This window comes from Micropterus dolomieu, linkage group LG17 (genome assembly GCF_021292245.1).
Source record: "Micropterus dolomieu isolate WLL.071019.BEF.003 ecotype Adirondacks linkage group LG17, ASM2129224v1, whole genome shotgun sequence".
NCBI classification, from domain to species: Eukaryota; Metazoa; Chordata; class Actinopteri; order Centrarchiformes; family Centrarchidae; genus Micropterus; species Micropterus dolomieu.
In genome coordinates this window covers 7,854,837-7,869,674 of record NC_060166.1, presented here as the reverse complement: position 1 = coordinate 7,869,674, position 14,838 = coordinate 7,854,837, and the positions used below count along the sequence as shown (strand labels likewise).

The 14,838-nt window shown below is 40.1% G+C and overlaps 1 protein-coding gene across 1 annotated transcript in view; it reads right to left on the bottom strand.

Moving 5' to 3' along the window:
- LOC123985874 (alpha-2-macroglobulin-like) overlaps positions 1-14,838 on the bottom strand; it is an 83,843-nt gene that overhangs the window by 55,724 nt on the left and 13,281 nt on the right. The window contains exons 5-19 of the mRNA XM_046073844.1: positions 14,223-14,243; positions 6,703-6,868; positions 6,539-6,623; positions 6,265-6,415; positions 5,541-5,658; positions 5,316-5,425; positions 5,064-5,231; positions 4,743-4,973; positions 3,276-3,339; positions 3,033-3,178; positions 2,782-2,931; positions 2,475-2,624; positions 2,287-2,368; positions 1,981-2,167; positions 1,385-1,610 (exon numbers count right to left, since the gene is read on the bottom strand). Of these exons, the coding sequence (XP_045929800.1) occupies positions 1,385-1,610; positions 1,981-2,167; positions 2,287-2,368; positions 2,475-2,624; positions 2,782-2,931; positions 3,033-3,178; positions 3,276-3,339; positions 4,743-4,973; positions 5,064-5,231; positions 5,316-5,425; positions 5,541-5,658; positions 6,265-6,415; positions 6,539-6,623; positions 6,703-6,868; positions 14,223-14,243 (2,055 nt within the window). The remainder of the gene's footprint in view (positions 1-1,384; positions 1,611-1,980; positions 2,168-2,286; positions 2,369-2,474; positions 2,625-2,781; positions 2,932-3,032; positions 3,179-3,275; positions 3,340-4,742; positions 4,974-5,063; positions 5,232-5,315; positions 5,426-5,540; positions 5,659-6,264; positions 6,416-6,538; positions 6,624-6,702; positions 6,869-14,222; positions 14,244-14,838) is intronic.

Sequence of the window (14,838 nt, the reverse complement as noted above, 5' to 3'; positions counted from 1 at the left end):
GTGACGACCCCTGTAGGGCTGTCTTGTATAACTCTCTCTGTGCTTCTTATTAGGTAATCGTGAACACCTGAGGGCCCCAGGGTGTGCAGATTATTTAAGCCGGCACTAGTGCAGTTTCGGTGCGCGCTCTTCCTCCTCACTCTTCTCTTTTCTTCGTCGGCAGAGGCGCCCCCCGTCAAGGATGTGCCGTCGGTTATTTTGAGTTTTTGTTGTTTTATTTCTACATTTCAACACCTTCACCTACACTATACGTTCACTCACCCACACCTAACACTACTGACTGGACTGATTTTCACATGACATATTTTGATTTATGTTATAGTAAAATTTATTGTTTACTCTTTGTTAAAAATAAATTACTTTTGTTAAACTTTTAGTAGGCCTGCGGTGTGTCTCCATATTTTGTCACGGTCCATGAGCCAGATCGTGACAACTTTTAAAGCTCTTCATGGCCTCTTGCCTTGTTATATTTCTGACCTTTTAGTCCCATACGCACCAGCACGTACCTTGAGATCCTCGGGCAGAGGCCTGTTGTCTGTTCCAGAGTCTCGACTGAAAACTAAAGGGGACAGAGCGTTTGCTGTCAGGGCCCCAAGGCTCTGGAACAGCCTGCCCGAGGAAATCAGGTCAGCTGAGTCAGTGAACTCTTTTAAGTCCCTTCTTAAAACATACTTTATTTTATTTTATCCCTTTTATTATTATTATTTATCTACTTTACTTATTTTATATTTATCTTAAACATGTATTTTGGTCTTTTCAATGTTTTCTTGCTTGTATTGTTGTCTTTTGGGTATTGAATTGTTGTCTTGCACTTTGTAACTTGTTTTTGAAAAGTGCTCTACAAATAAAGATTATTATTATTATGTGGTCCTGGCAAATGACCCCACTGAGGTTAAATAGCTGAGTTTCCCTACCAGTCAGTCAGAACTGAAGGAGTCTTTTGGATGAGGGACAAAACGTCTTCCTGTATCTTCAACCAAGTCCAGTTGCCCTTGACTTTAACCTTTGTTGGATAAACATCAGCATGTTAGCCTGCTGCCATTATCTTCTAGGTCATGTAAAAGCATTCGTTACCATGATGCAGCTGGACAGGTAGTTGCCATATCTCTCAAGTTAAATCGTAGATGGTTCCTGTAGTCTGCAATTTTCCTGGCTGTCCTTTCATACTCCCGTACCAATCTGAGAGTGTTCCTCCCAAAATGATTAGCAAGATGTCTGTGAGAATTCTCAGTCATCCAGGTCATAGTTATCCGACGAAGGTTAAAGTCAAGGGCAACTGGACTTGGTTGAAGATACTTGCCCTTGACTTTAACCTTCGTCGGATAAACATCAGCATGTTAGCCAGCTGCCATTATCTTCTAGGTCATGTAAAAGCATTGGTTACCATGATGCAGCTGGACAGGTAGTTGAAGGTGGTTGCCTTCAGTTCAAAGTGCTCCCCCCGGATGATGGAGTAAGGCAGGCTGAGCTCCAGGAAGAAGGGCTGGAAGACGGTGATCTCTTTACGAGGAGCCAAGCCAAACCCCTGAGGGGACAAACAGAAAGCCTCCGTCTCCCAGGTGGTGATGGTGTCTGGGACAGTGAGGGACACATCCTTTGTTCCAGACACTCTGAACCAGCAGATACACACAGACATTCAGTGAGCTGGAAACATACTGACATAACTCAGATTAGACAAAGAAAAACAATGTGAGAAAATGTTTGGTGTTGCTAAACTCAATAATTTCCCATGCTGAATAAAGAATATAACCCTGAGCATATAAGCCGAAAATGCTTTTCCTATACACAATCCTTTTGAAAGAAACCTAAACATTTTTCTTAAGCATGAAAAACATCCTAATCAGGTTATTGTTATTATTATTAAAAAATGTCTTGATGAACATGTCAGTAAACATGTTGACATGTTCATCATAGAGATCCCAAATGCACTAATTTACCCCCAATTTATGTCTATGAAAACTCTTTGTGACAGAAGCTCACCCAACTTCCACCAGGTCCCATATCCAGGTCTCAGGGAAGAAAGTGCGGACTGTCTCTATTGGTGGTGGAGAAGTAGGAGGAGGAGGAGGAGGAGGAGGAGATGATCTGGCAGCACTAAAGGGTCTATTCATAAATTGTACTACTCCTAACGCATGGAATCGAGGAAGGATCTTTAAGCCATAACTTCCTTCAAAAAAAGAAACCAGAAAATATTCCATCAGAACCGGAGCATAGCAGTGACACAGTGAGCTGTTGAAATGCTGGTAAATATTCAGTGTCACTTGATTAAGCAAAAAAATAAGTCACCGTAACGCCTACGTTCCCATCCTCTGTACTTGATGCATAAAGGCACTCTGATAAAGTTTGTTGTCATCTTCAGACCTGCATTCTAGTTAATCCAACAACATACAGGCATCACTGAAAAGTTATGTAAATGTTTGAAAAACAAATACATGAATATATTCATTATATTGTAATTTTTTTGTAGGAAGCACCTGGAAAACTGAATGAGCATCATCTTCTCTCCCTTTGACCCTTCTGTGGTGTGCCATGTATATTCTAGTTCTCACATGGCGGCATCCATCAGGATCTTGCACCTCATGTGGAACAGAGGATGCTTCTCTGACAGGCAACAAGGCAAATATCTAAAAAAGAATGTATGATTGAAAGCTATAAAAGGTTGGTTGTTTTATGAAGATGTGACAGTTAGTGAACTCTTTGGATTGAAGGCTTACTCTTTCATCTTGAAATGTGGCTGTAAAGTGTATCTGTCAAAACAGTGCTTTTGATTCTAGCAGTTACCTTGTCTGCATTCAGAGTCTTCCCTGGTTCCTTGATGAGGACGCTCTGGTCGACAGCACTCACACCACACAGAGAGTCTGGCTGGGCCGTCACCTGCAGGATGGTTTCCTCTCCTGGAACAGCTGAGGGCGGAGAAAACTCCAGCGACACCTGCAGAAAACACATCACACCATGTGGACTTCAGTGATATATGATGAGAATATATGATCTTGTCAACAGGACACAAATGTGTATTTTTATATCTCACTGACCTTGTGACTGAAGCATTTCTCGGTGGAGAAGTCAGCCCTGTGGGCGATCACAGTCTCACTGGGGAGGACGGCGTAAGCTACAACCTGGACGCCTGGTGCCATCTCTGCAGACACTGTCAACTTGAAGGACACCTCGCCCTCAGTCACTGAAACAACATACCAACTGTCATCATTCACATACCTCCATAGGTCAATAGAAATTTGCCATGCTAATTTAAAGAGTGATTTTAAGACGTCATCCACCTGATTTAGCTTGCACTTCAACCTGCTTAACTCCTTGCATGATAATGGCTCCTCTGGATAAGACCTGGAGAATGTGAGAGACAGAATGAGTAATACAACAGAAAAACTTCCTTTAACAGCAGATTACAACACTGCTGCTATTCTGGTGTGTGGTTGTTTGTTTGGTTCTGCTGCATCAGATTTAATCCTTTTTTTAAAACTGTCCAACTCAGCCAATGTTATAGGGGTACAATGCTAAATTGGTCTCTTAACTGAAAAAGCTTTACGCTTACCTGAGATGGTTGATCAAAGCAAGATGCGATGAAGTGCATAGAAAACAGACTTCGCAAATAATTCATGACATAAATTAAGCATGTAATTTAAACATTCAATGAAGCTTCCATTCCACTGAAGAGATGAAAAATGGCAGCAAGCTAGCACATCAGGTCTGTGTGGAGCTTTGAGGAGACTGTAAGACTGTAACCTTCCTCAAATCTATATGTGAAATAAACGCAAGTCATATTTCAATCATATTTTTACCACATGTTTTTCCATTTGAGAATGGCACTCTAAATCTAACAGGATACTTAGCGCATAATCAGATAAAAATAGTGGATTAATTAAGTTGATTAAATCATATTCTCTTTTGTTTCTGGAAATTAATATGTGCACATTTTGAAACTTTTGACAACCATTTTGCAGGGTGATAAGTAAAAGGCTGGTCACTGTCTTGTAGGGGGAAAAGTGTACTTAATATTTACATCATATAACAATGGGTCCATAAGAACATCATCTATTCACAAAGTACTATCCTAATAATATTTTGTGTGTTTTATTTATTACTGAAACTTCTTAAAGTTATTTCTCTGCCATAAAGGCTGTTTTCCCAGTTTTCCAGTACTCTGCTTGCAGTGTAAACAATTAACCAGGGTTAACCCTATTGTTAGCTGGCAAAATTTGTGAGACAAGTACTTAACAGCTGTTGCTTGATATCTGGTAGCTTCACAAATAATGACATTTGATTTTTTCCCCAAATCAAATGACATCAGCTTTATGTTTGCAGGCCAACCAGTGTTTGGTTGTGCTCTAAAATATCACTATTACTCTACTAACATAGTCTAGTGGTTCTCCAATTTTTCTGTCATGCCCCCCTTCAGAAGGCAAAACAGTTAATGCCCCCCTACCCCAGCAAAAGTCGATTTCATTTTTATCATTCACTAACAATACAGACAATTGAAAAAAAATCACGCTCAACATCTACGAATTCCCTGAAGGGGCTCTACTTCCCCCCTAGTCCATGCTAAAATGTTACCATATAGCATAAATACACGAAATCTGCTGGGTAATATGGAAGGTTTTGGTGTCCCCAGTCTCACTAGCTAAATGTCATTAAATGTGTTCCTTTAGACCAGGTGTCATTAATCTGATATAAAGGTAATTTTAAAAGCATCTTCCCTATGTCCATGTCTCTGGAAGAGAACCACTCACCAGATACATCACATCCACAGGGCCCTGGGTCTCTCCAACTACAGTGTATTTGATGGAGATGTCTTCTTCTCTGTCACAGAGAAGTAGCTGATCCTTCTTCTTCTTCACCTCCAGGGAGCTGACTGTTTTAGAATCAGGAGAAGGAGGTTCGGGCACAGACAACACATGCTCTCCAACCTCATAGTATGGCATTCTATAACCAACGTTGTCCAGCGTCGGTTTGTTGCCAACCTAGATTGCAGAAGAGAAACACCACAAATGAGCTCATTGTGATAAAATCTTGTCTTTCAGGTTGTCGTCTTAGTGCTACCTCTTACTTACACGGAGGCGGATGTTCCGTTTAAAGTTTGCGGTGCTGAATGAGAAGGTGGCAATCCCATCACTGTCAGTTGTGAGGTTCTGTACCAGACGTGCTGACCACCTTTCACCCTCAAACAGGTACACTGGCATGTCAGGAATGGGTGTATTATTGTAGTGAACTGCTTTAACCTGTTAGAAGCACAAAGTTGTATCATGGCTTCATTTGCACTGTGAATAGAATCAGACGAAGAAGTGGAGACCACATGTACTTACTTTTCCCTCCACATTTGATCCTTGGTCATAAATCTTGGGTGTGTCAATGAAGGACAGCTTTCCAACAACATATGAAATCCCTATTCTCTTCTCCTGTTGGTGTGAAATACCTGTACAAGAAAGCTCCATTTTACAACAATGTGTATGCCATACTGTTTAAACACATGACATTTAGATATTTCTTCTTCTATTAAAAATATAAATTTTATAAAATATTATACTTGCCTATGCCCTCCTCTTCCACCTTGGCACTGAGGTCCAGTACATCTTGCAGCACATTTCGGTCAAGTTTTGTGAAAGCTGACATCGTAAAGGTAAAAGTGGCACAGCCTCTCTTGTCTGTCTAGAAAGTTAAATAAAATAAGATAAAATTAAATGAAAATTGTGAATGGAGGGACATATTAACATTTTCCTTCACACTATTTCATATCCTTATTCAGTCAAAAGGTTGCTTTTACAGAGGGGGCGTGTTCCTCTATCAATGTCTTCCCTAATTTGGAGGAGAATAACAATAACATTGAGCTGTGGCAAAAGGTGTGGGTAAATTAAGTACTCACCTTATTCAGGTCTTATTCTGGTCACTTTTAAATTCTTATATTTGTTCAGCTTTTTCATATCTTGGTTTTTCAGTATTCGAAGTTCAAGCACCAAAATTACGGAAATACATTTCAACAAATAATGTTCATCATTGGCTAAATCTGTGGCTTTACTGCTGCATGTTTCAATGGTATCCTATGTTTTTCTGCATGCAAGCCTTTGGGGAAAAAAATAGCCACAACTTATTACCCGTTATTTTAAGGAATGGACACAAACATGCGGAAACTAATCATTGTCACCAGGCAAGACCAATTGTTACCCAGCATACATCCATTCTGTATGGGCGTATGTAAGGTCTACCTTTATTTGCACCTTGTTTCAGCACAAAGAGGAGTCACCACAGCAACTGTACCTGCTTTGTCTCCTTGTAGCATGGGGCAGTTATGTCAGGGACTCTTTCTGGATGCTCAGGGGTGCGTACACTGGCACGATAAATATTCTGATTCAGAGGTCGGCACACCTGAACTTGAACACTGCCTGACACAGGCTGTCCGTATGTATACCTGATTAGAGGGACATTGACAGGAAAAATAAATGTTTGTGTGTGTTGTTGAAAAGGAGTCATTCCCTCACCAAACTGAACCTATTATTTAATGAGTGTAATGAGTGAAAGGGCTTTTACTTACTTTGCACATACTTCAGCTTTGATTTCTTCCTGCTCAATACTTACTTCATCAGACATATTTATTTTTATATCAAATTTTGGCAAAACTGGGGACAAAACATGACTGTTAGCATTCTTGCTTCATTATAAATGTATTGAAATGGAAGGTTAAAAAAAATTATTTACCATATTTCTCCACCTTGAAGCTGTGATGTAGTTTATTTTCACCAATTGACACAATGACTTGGTAGGTTCCTTCACGGGCCTCAGAGTTCAGGGAGTAAGAAAGCTGTAGTATTTTACCGTTTGACGTTTCATTCAGCCACTGCCCAATCCTGTTGTTGTTAGGATCCTATGCAATAAGGCAAATGGGAAGAACATGTATTTATGACAAAAACAGGATACTAATGTGAATACCATTGCAGCTTATTGTTCATTTTTCTCCTTCAACAAGATGGCAGATGAAACTGGGCCATTCATTTGGATAATGTAATATTATTGACTCTCAGTGTGAAAAACATCATGTTTACTTAAAGCTAGGGTTAAAGATTTTGGGAAAAAACGTAATTTTCGCTTTTTCTGCCAGATTACAACTACGATTCGATTTTCTTTTTTTTTTTTTAAGTTCAATATTCACTGCTCGTCTATTTTTGACGGAAGCAGTGTCAAGCAGCACAAAGCAGATGAACCGGGCAAGAAGTCAGACACAGAATGGCATAGAGAATAAGGTCGAATTTCAAAAGAAAACATCCTGTGCATACTCCTGATAAACAAAAAAGAAACAATTTAACTACATAGCCTAGCTTATCATGATAGAAGCACAAAAACTAAGCACAACCGAACAAATTAACAGAATCTGAACAAGTCAGCAATTTCAGGCAGGCAAAATGCTCTTATTCTGAAATGATCCATGTGGGATATGTAGCCTGCACAGAGCTGAACGGAACGGGCACACAGAGAGCTGTTATCTGTACTTGAAGCACACAAGGGCAGCTAAATGCTCCAAGTATATCCAGCTGCAGCCCGCAGACCTGCTGGTAGTTGACGGAAGTTGAACTTCCAAATATGGTTTGTCTCAGAAGACACTACACACAAAACGTGATGACGTTAATCTCGGCTCACATACTCAATAGATCCTAATGTTAACCGTTTTATTCTTTAGAGGCCAACAACAGAACTTTAAATACACTTCTGAGAAGTTTTGAGGCGAGAAATCAACTTTGTAGTTGTCGAATATCGGCAGTCTGACGAAAATGTGTTCAAACGTTTTCGGAGTTGACAAGTGCCAACCATGGTGCCGGCGGGTGTCAAGAGGACCCCTCTCTCCTCCTCCATCACTCCTTCCACTGCCATCAGGCAGACAATATAAAGTTCTACTGGCCTGGTAAAACATTTACAAGAACTCTTTCATACAGCAGGGCTTGACAAAACAGTGGCCCGATGACCCGGGGCCAGTAAAAAGTAACGTCGGGACAGTTGAACTTGCAACTCACTGGCCCACTCGGGCCAGTGTAAAAACATTAGTAGTTAAAAAGAAAATAGAAAAATAACATCCTGCAGTTGTTTTGTAGCTCATGTCGCTACCATGGCGTCCTGTCACACAGGATAGAGGCGACTTATAACCGCTGCTCTATGTACATTTTTTTATTAAATGGCTGTCAGCAGGAGAGAGCACGTCATGTTTGACTCTGTTAGTTTGTTTTGTTTTAAAGGTAAATTGTTTTGTTGACTATTACCTTTTTATTTATTTATTTTTTCTCAAGTATCTTTATTGGGTTGACAATGTACAGCATAGTAAATACAGCTGAAAGTATGACTTGTCACCCAGTTTAACATTATTAAGACATACAGGAACATAGTGAACAAATCAATTCCCCACTTCCAAACTTAAGAACCATGTTCGCATACGGACAAAACATGTGAATGAGGGAATGAGAAAAAAAAAAGTACAAAATATGTAAACAAAGTAAATAAATAAATGAATAAATAAAATAAAGTCAAATAATGAAAAGGAATCTGCCTGCTCTGTAACCCGACCGACTATGTAAAATCTACTCATCTTCCAGAGAAGAAATAGAATTTACAAAGGAAAGAAAAGGACCTCACATGTTATTAAAGTTATCAGAGCAGTCCCTAATACTGTATTTAATTTTCTCAAGGTATAAAAATGACATTAAGTTGCTAAGCCAAGAGTCAGAGGGTGGAGGTTTACGATCCTTCCATTGAAGCAAAATGCGCCTATGAGCTACAAGGGATGCAGAAGCTATAATATTTGTCTCCCTAAGAGTAAAGCTGTTAAAATCTCCAGGAACACCAAAAATAGACATCAAAGGGTCAGAGATCATCGGACTATTGAGGGCCTTTGATAATTTATCATAGAAAGAGGCCCAGAAAGAAGCCAGTTTGGGGCAGGAAGAAAACGTGTGTATGATTGGCCAGTGATAGAGAGCATCTGTCACACATATCGCCCGTGTTGTATAGCTTGTTAAGTTTAGCTTTGGACAGGTGTGTCCTGTGTAAAACCTTAAACTGAATCAGTGTCAGTCTAGCGCAAGATGAAGTAGAGTTAACCCTGTTGAGGGCCACCCACCACTATTCATCTGAGAATACAGTGCCAAGCTCTTTTTTTCCCAAGTAGTCCTAGTTGCTGAGGTAGATAATAAAAATGATGTGATTAACTTCACCGTGCCAGAAATGACTCTACTGGCTGTAGGAAATGACAAAATTATATCAATGAGAGATTCAGGTGGTTGATGGGAAAAGTTGGGGAAGTTACAGCGAACAAAGTCTTGTATTTGAAAATATCTGAATAAATGGGATTGTGGCAGGCCAAATCTAGTTTTAAGATATTCAAAAGAGGTAAAAACCTTTTCAGAAAAAAGCTGTTTGAGATGAACAAGGCCTTTCTTTTTCCACAAGGAGAAAACTGGATCAAGTTTGAAAGGTAGTGCTTGGTTCGGGATCTGCTTCGCAGCATTGTTCACAGGGAAGCATTCGCTCTTATATATATATATATATATTTTAACTTGAAGCCTGAAAAGGAGTCGAATTTCTGTAAAGTATCGAGAATCTTATTAATGATGGTAGTGGGGTTCGAGACATAGAGCAAGCGATCATCAGCATAGAGCGAGACTCTGTGCTCCACCCCGTTTCTGTATATGCCAGTGAAAAGCGGTGAGTTTCTAAGAGCAGTGGAGAGTGGCTCGATCGCAATGGCAAATGGCATAGGTGATACGGGGCAGCCATGACGACAGCCACGTGTTAGGGGGAAAAACTTGACTGAATAGACTGAATATTGTTAGTGGTCACGCTAGCGGTAGGGGCCCTGTATAATAGTTGAATCCATGAGACATATCTTTGACCGAAACCAAATCTGTTGAGGACTGAGAATAGATAGCCCCAAGGCCTTCTTAGCGTCCATAGAGATTACCATTTCAGTGTCTTGTGTGTCAGACTTAGACAGAAGTATATTGAGTAGGTGACGGATATTTGAGGATAATTGTTTGCCCTGTTTGGTCACTAGAAATAATGCCTGGAAGGCAGGGGTCGAGATGGCAAGCACTGATCTTGGCTAATAACTTTATATCAAAGTTAAGCAGGCTGACAGGCCTCTAGCTGCTTTCATTCTACCGGTTCTTTATTTTTCTTTGGGATGAGTAAAGTTGATACTTGAGTTGAAGATAAAGGAAGGGAGCCACGTGCCAAGGAGTCGTTGAACATATTCAACAACAAGGGAAAAATTTCTTTAAAAAATCAGCTGGGAAGCCATCTGGACCTTGCCGTTTTGCATCAGTTTGAGACCACGTCCAGATTGGATGTGGTTGCTTCATCAATTGTGGGGTATTCTAAGTTGTCTAGGAATTCGTTCATTGGAGAATTATCAGATGGGGCTTCAGATTTGTATAAGTTGGAGCAGTATAGGGCAAAAACATTATTTATCTCAGTTAGATCTGTAACTACGGAGCTAGGGGTCCTGCGAACTAGAGTGATGAGTCGAGAGGCAGATTGGTGCTTTAATTGCAATGCTAACAGCCAGTTGGTTTAATCGCCATACTCGTAATACGTACTCTTTGTGCGCCTTAAAAGGAAATCTGCCTCAATTGTAGAGATGAGGTCAAACTCAGTCTGGAATTTGAGTCTCTCCATCTGAAGAGTGGGATTAGGAGATAAGATCAGTTTGTCTCTGCCTTTCCTGATTGCGTATCATTGCACTGTAAAATATAATCTCTCCACCTATTACTGCTTTAAAAGTTTCCCATAAAAGGGAAGGGGAAGTTGAATCGGATTTGTTATTTTGGATAAAGAGTGAAATCTTCTCAGATATAAACTCGCAAAACCTATTAGAGGATAATAATCCTGTGTTTAATCTCCGGTTTGGGTGCTTTTCACATCTAGGGAGGAATTCCAAGTCTAACAGAAGAGGGGTGTGATCTGAGATAACAAGTGCAGAGTATTCGCATGATTTCACTAAAGGTAGAAGTATTTTATCTAGAAAACAATAATCAATACAAGAGTATGTCTTGTGAACGTGGGAATAGAATGAAAACTCTTTTGTTGTTGGATGTCGGGAACACCACACATCCACACACCCGAGTTGGACTCAGCAGGGTCAGACGCTAAGTTTAGGTCCCCCCCAAAAATTAAGTGGTGTGAATTCAGGGATGTAATTAATGAGAATAACGAAGTCATAAAATTAGGGCAGACCCAGCTTGACGCCACAGTGTCGGCGATCTTCTGCAGAGATGCTTGGATAGGAACCAGGGCGCTGTTCAAGGAGTCAGTAAGTTCGCCTGTTACTCCTTTGCGAAGCTTCTCAAGTTCACCGACTAGCATGGCAAGTGGTAGTGGCTGGGCGCTAGCTTCATCTGTTCTGGTAACGTTTGCTGTCTTTTTAGCATCCTTATCCTTATTCTTACCGCGAGATTTGCTCATCTCCGATAGAGTTGCAGTGTGACTTCTTATGGTTCGAAAAACTAAGAAACAATGACAAGAGTTCTGAGTGAAGAAAAAGCGACCGTATCCAGGAGCAAACCGATCACTCCACCACCACGACCGGTACCTTTTTATTTTTTATAATTTTAACAGTGATTACATTTTAGTTTTATGGAACACTTTTGGAAGGAGGGACAGTAAAAATTGTCTTTGGACCAGTAAGTTTCAAACCCACTGGTCCGGTTGAGGCAGTTGCAAAAAAGTTTAACGTTGAGCCCTGTACCATCTGCAATAATCAACAAAAAATAGTGTACGCTACACTGCAGAGGCACAACCTGAAGGAGTAACTAGTATAAATTAGTGTTAGTATAATGTTATACCATTAAATAAAAAGTATACTGGTAATATACAATATGCAATAATGCATTACTGTGATAATTAATTTTGGCCAGTGGCCATGTTGTCCTGACCTCTATCTTTAGCGCCCCTAGTCGCAGCAACCAGACCACAGAATTGGGCTACAACCCACTCTCCAGTGAAGTCAAGACAGTACTAGCAGGTCTGATCACATCACTATAACCAATCTTGCTTCAGACTGATGTTGGCACCACAATAAAAAAATTATATTACAAAAATATATTTAATTTTAATTTATGTCTGCATATAATTATTTATTCCTTTATACATTATTCATTTTTCATCCCTCATACACTGCTAACGCAATAGGGTGGCTAAAACTGGTCACGTTAACTTTTCACGTTTTTCTCCTCTGCCCCACAGCACATGATACCTGGCTTCTTTACGGTCAATTGACACTTATCTCCGTAAACAAGGTAGAATATTCCAGGTTTAACGACACAGCTCATTCCTGACATGTGTGACTCAGCTTCGCGTATTAAAGGAAAAAACTCTCTGCTAAACTCTGATTGGAGAGTGTGATCACTCCACAATGAATATGGCCTGAAATCACTGATCTCAGAGCTGTTCTATTCCAAATGTCACCTGAAACTTTACAAACCTTTCAAAATAATCGCAATCACCAACAACTGCTGTTTTGTCTATGATTAACCCATTATTTATTTTCTTTATGGAAAATATCAGTTACTTATTTTTAAGCGGGTGGTAACATGGGTTACAATATGCCCATACATAAATTCATATGTAAATATAAATACTTCTACTTCCTGCTACTGTAGAGAGCAGTCGTGCTTTTCCTACTCTCCCCTCTTATCTTGGCTTGCTCCTATTTTCTGTCTACTTTTGGTCGTGTGGAAATTTTTTTCTTTTGACCACCTGCCTGCTGTTCTCCTGAAACCATCAAAATGGAATTTCATCACATCAACTGGTCACTTAGCGCTATTGACAAGATTTTCACCCAGAGACGTGCTTCACCGGGTGAGCCGAACTGTCCCAGTGGAACATTCGCCGCAGGCTACGCTCGCAACTCGTGGGAGACCTGGCAAGCGGTTTGTTTGGATGTTTTATCTGCGGAGGACATTGAAGATTTATGGATAATTGGAATTTTGTTAGTGGGCTTCCTGATTATCGGGCTTGGAATCTCCCTAATATATCGTAAAATTGGTAAGACAGCCGCCAGCAAATTTACCCAAAAGCTTTCTGGGGAACTTAAAGAGTGCTTAAATGGGGTGAACGAAAAGCTGAAGGTTTTACATCAAAGGGCTGATCAGAACGGTGAACTGTTTAGTAACATCTCAGACTGGTCTGTGGAAGTGCAGAGGAGGATTGACACCATCAGGGCGCAGTCTGGTGAGCTGCTGAGAGTAACCACTGGTCTGACAATGAAATTAAAAGAAATGTCGAAATCACTACATGAACTGGATGCACGTATGACGCTGAGGATGAGAGCGATTGAAGGACACTGATCCGGATAAATGTTACCGAATCAGCCTAAATTGGTGCCCCCTCCCTCCCCTTCCCCTCCTCCACCCGTGCGGGAAGACAACTTGCAGCTGTTCTTCCTATCTTCTCCTGCGCACTGGTTTATCTCTCTTCAAGGACAAGGCCAATGAACTGAACTTTTCTTTTTAACAACATAGTCGGTCTGAAGCCTCATACTTCACAAACACAGACTCATTATCTTACTCACACCATACACACAGACAGCTGACAGTTGACAGCTGATATTACATTGTCTGTCTTCAAAGGACAACACAAAAACATTTTGTTGACTGTTGTTATTCACTGATATCATTTATTTTTCTTCCATAGTCACAGTGTGGATCAATGTCCCTCCTGGTGCCAGACAGCTGCAGCAACCTGGATTGCATCCTCAGTGTGCTGGACGTCTGTATCTGATGGCGTGGACTGACGTGGAAAGGCCTTCTGCCCTTACGTTTACTTTTACATTTAGTTTTAAATGTTGTCCATATGTGTCTTTTTACATACATTTAAAAAATATATTAAAAATATGGTTCACATTGCAAGAAATTCTCTATATATTTGCACTAATTTTCTCTGAATTACTGACTGAAAATGTTAGATTTCAGATTCTATCTGTCAATTCCAAGGACAAGTTAATCTTCCAACACAGATAAAATATCAAACACTAAAGCTGAACTCTATTAGTATTAGTACTATGACAAAGTTCTAATAATAGTAATGGAGTTTTGAAGTGTGAAATCAGAATATCAAAAATTTATAGAGGCTATACACTAAAATGTTGACATCACAGAAAGATTAGGCTCTTGATGTGTGTAGGAGGTTAACATGCTAAATTTACATATGAAAAGCATGGTGTGTGGAAATTGTCTTACCGCAATTTCGATGATATTATACTGCAAACAAGGAGAGAGAGAGAGATTTGTTTAACGACAAGTTGTTTTATATTGTTATTTTCACACAATGTCCTTGGTCCTGTACCACGAAACGAGTTCAACATACAGTGCCTTGCGAAAATATTCGGCCCCCTTAAACTTTTCGACCTTTTGCCACATTTCAGGCTTCAAACATAAAGATATAAAACTGTAATTTTTTGTGAAGAATCAACAACAAGTGGGACACAATTATGAAGTGGAACGAAATTTAACAAATAAAAAACTGAAAAATTGGGCGTGCAAAATTATTCAGCCCCTTTACTTTCAGTGCAGCAAACTCTCTCCAGAAGTTCAGTGAGGATCTCTGAATGATCCAATGTTGACCTAAATGACTAATGATGATAAATAGAATCCACCTGTGTGAAATCAAGTCTCCGTATAAATGCACCTGCTCTGTGATAGTCTCAGAGGTCCGTTTAAAGCGCAGAGAGCATCATGAAGAACAAGGAACACACCAGGCAGGTCCAAGATACTGTTGTGGAGAAGTTTAAAGCCGGATTTGGATACAAAAAGATTTCCCAAGCTTTAAACATCCCAAGGAGCACTGTGCAAGCGA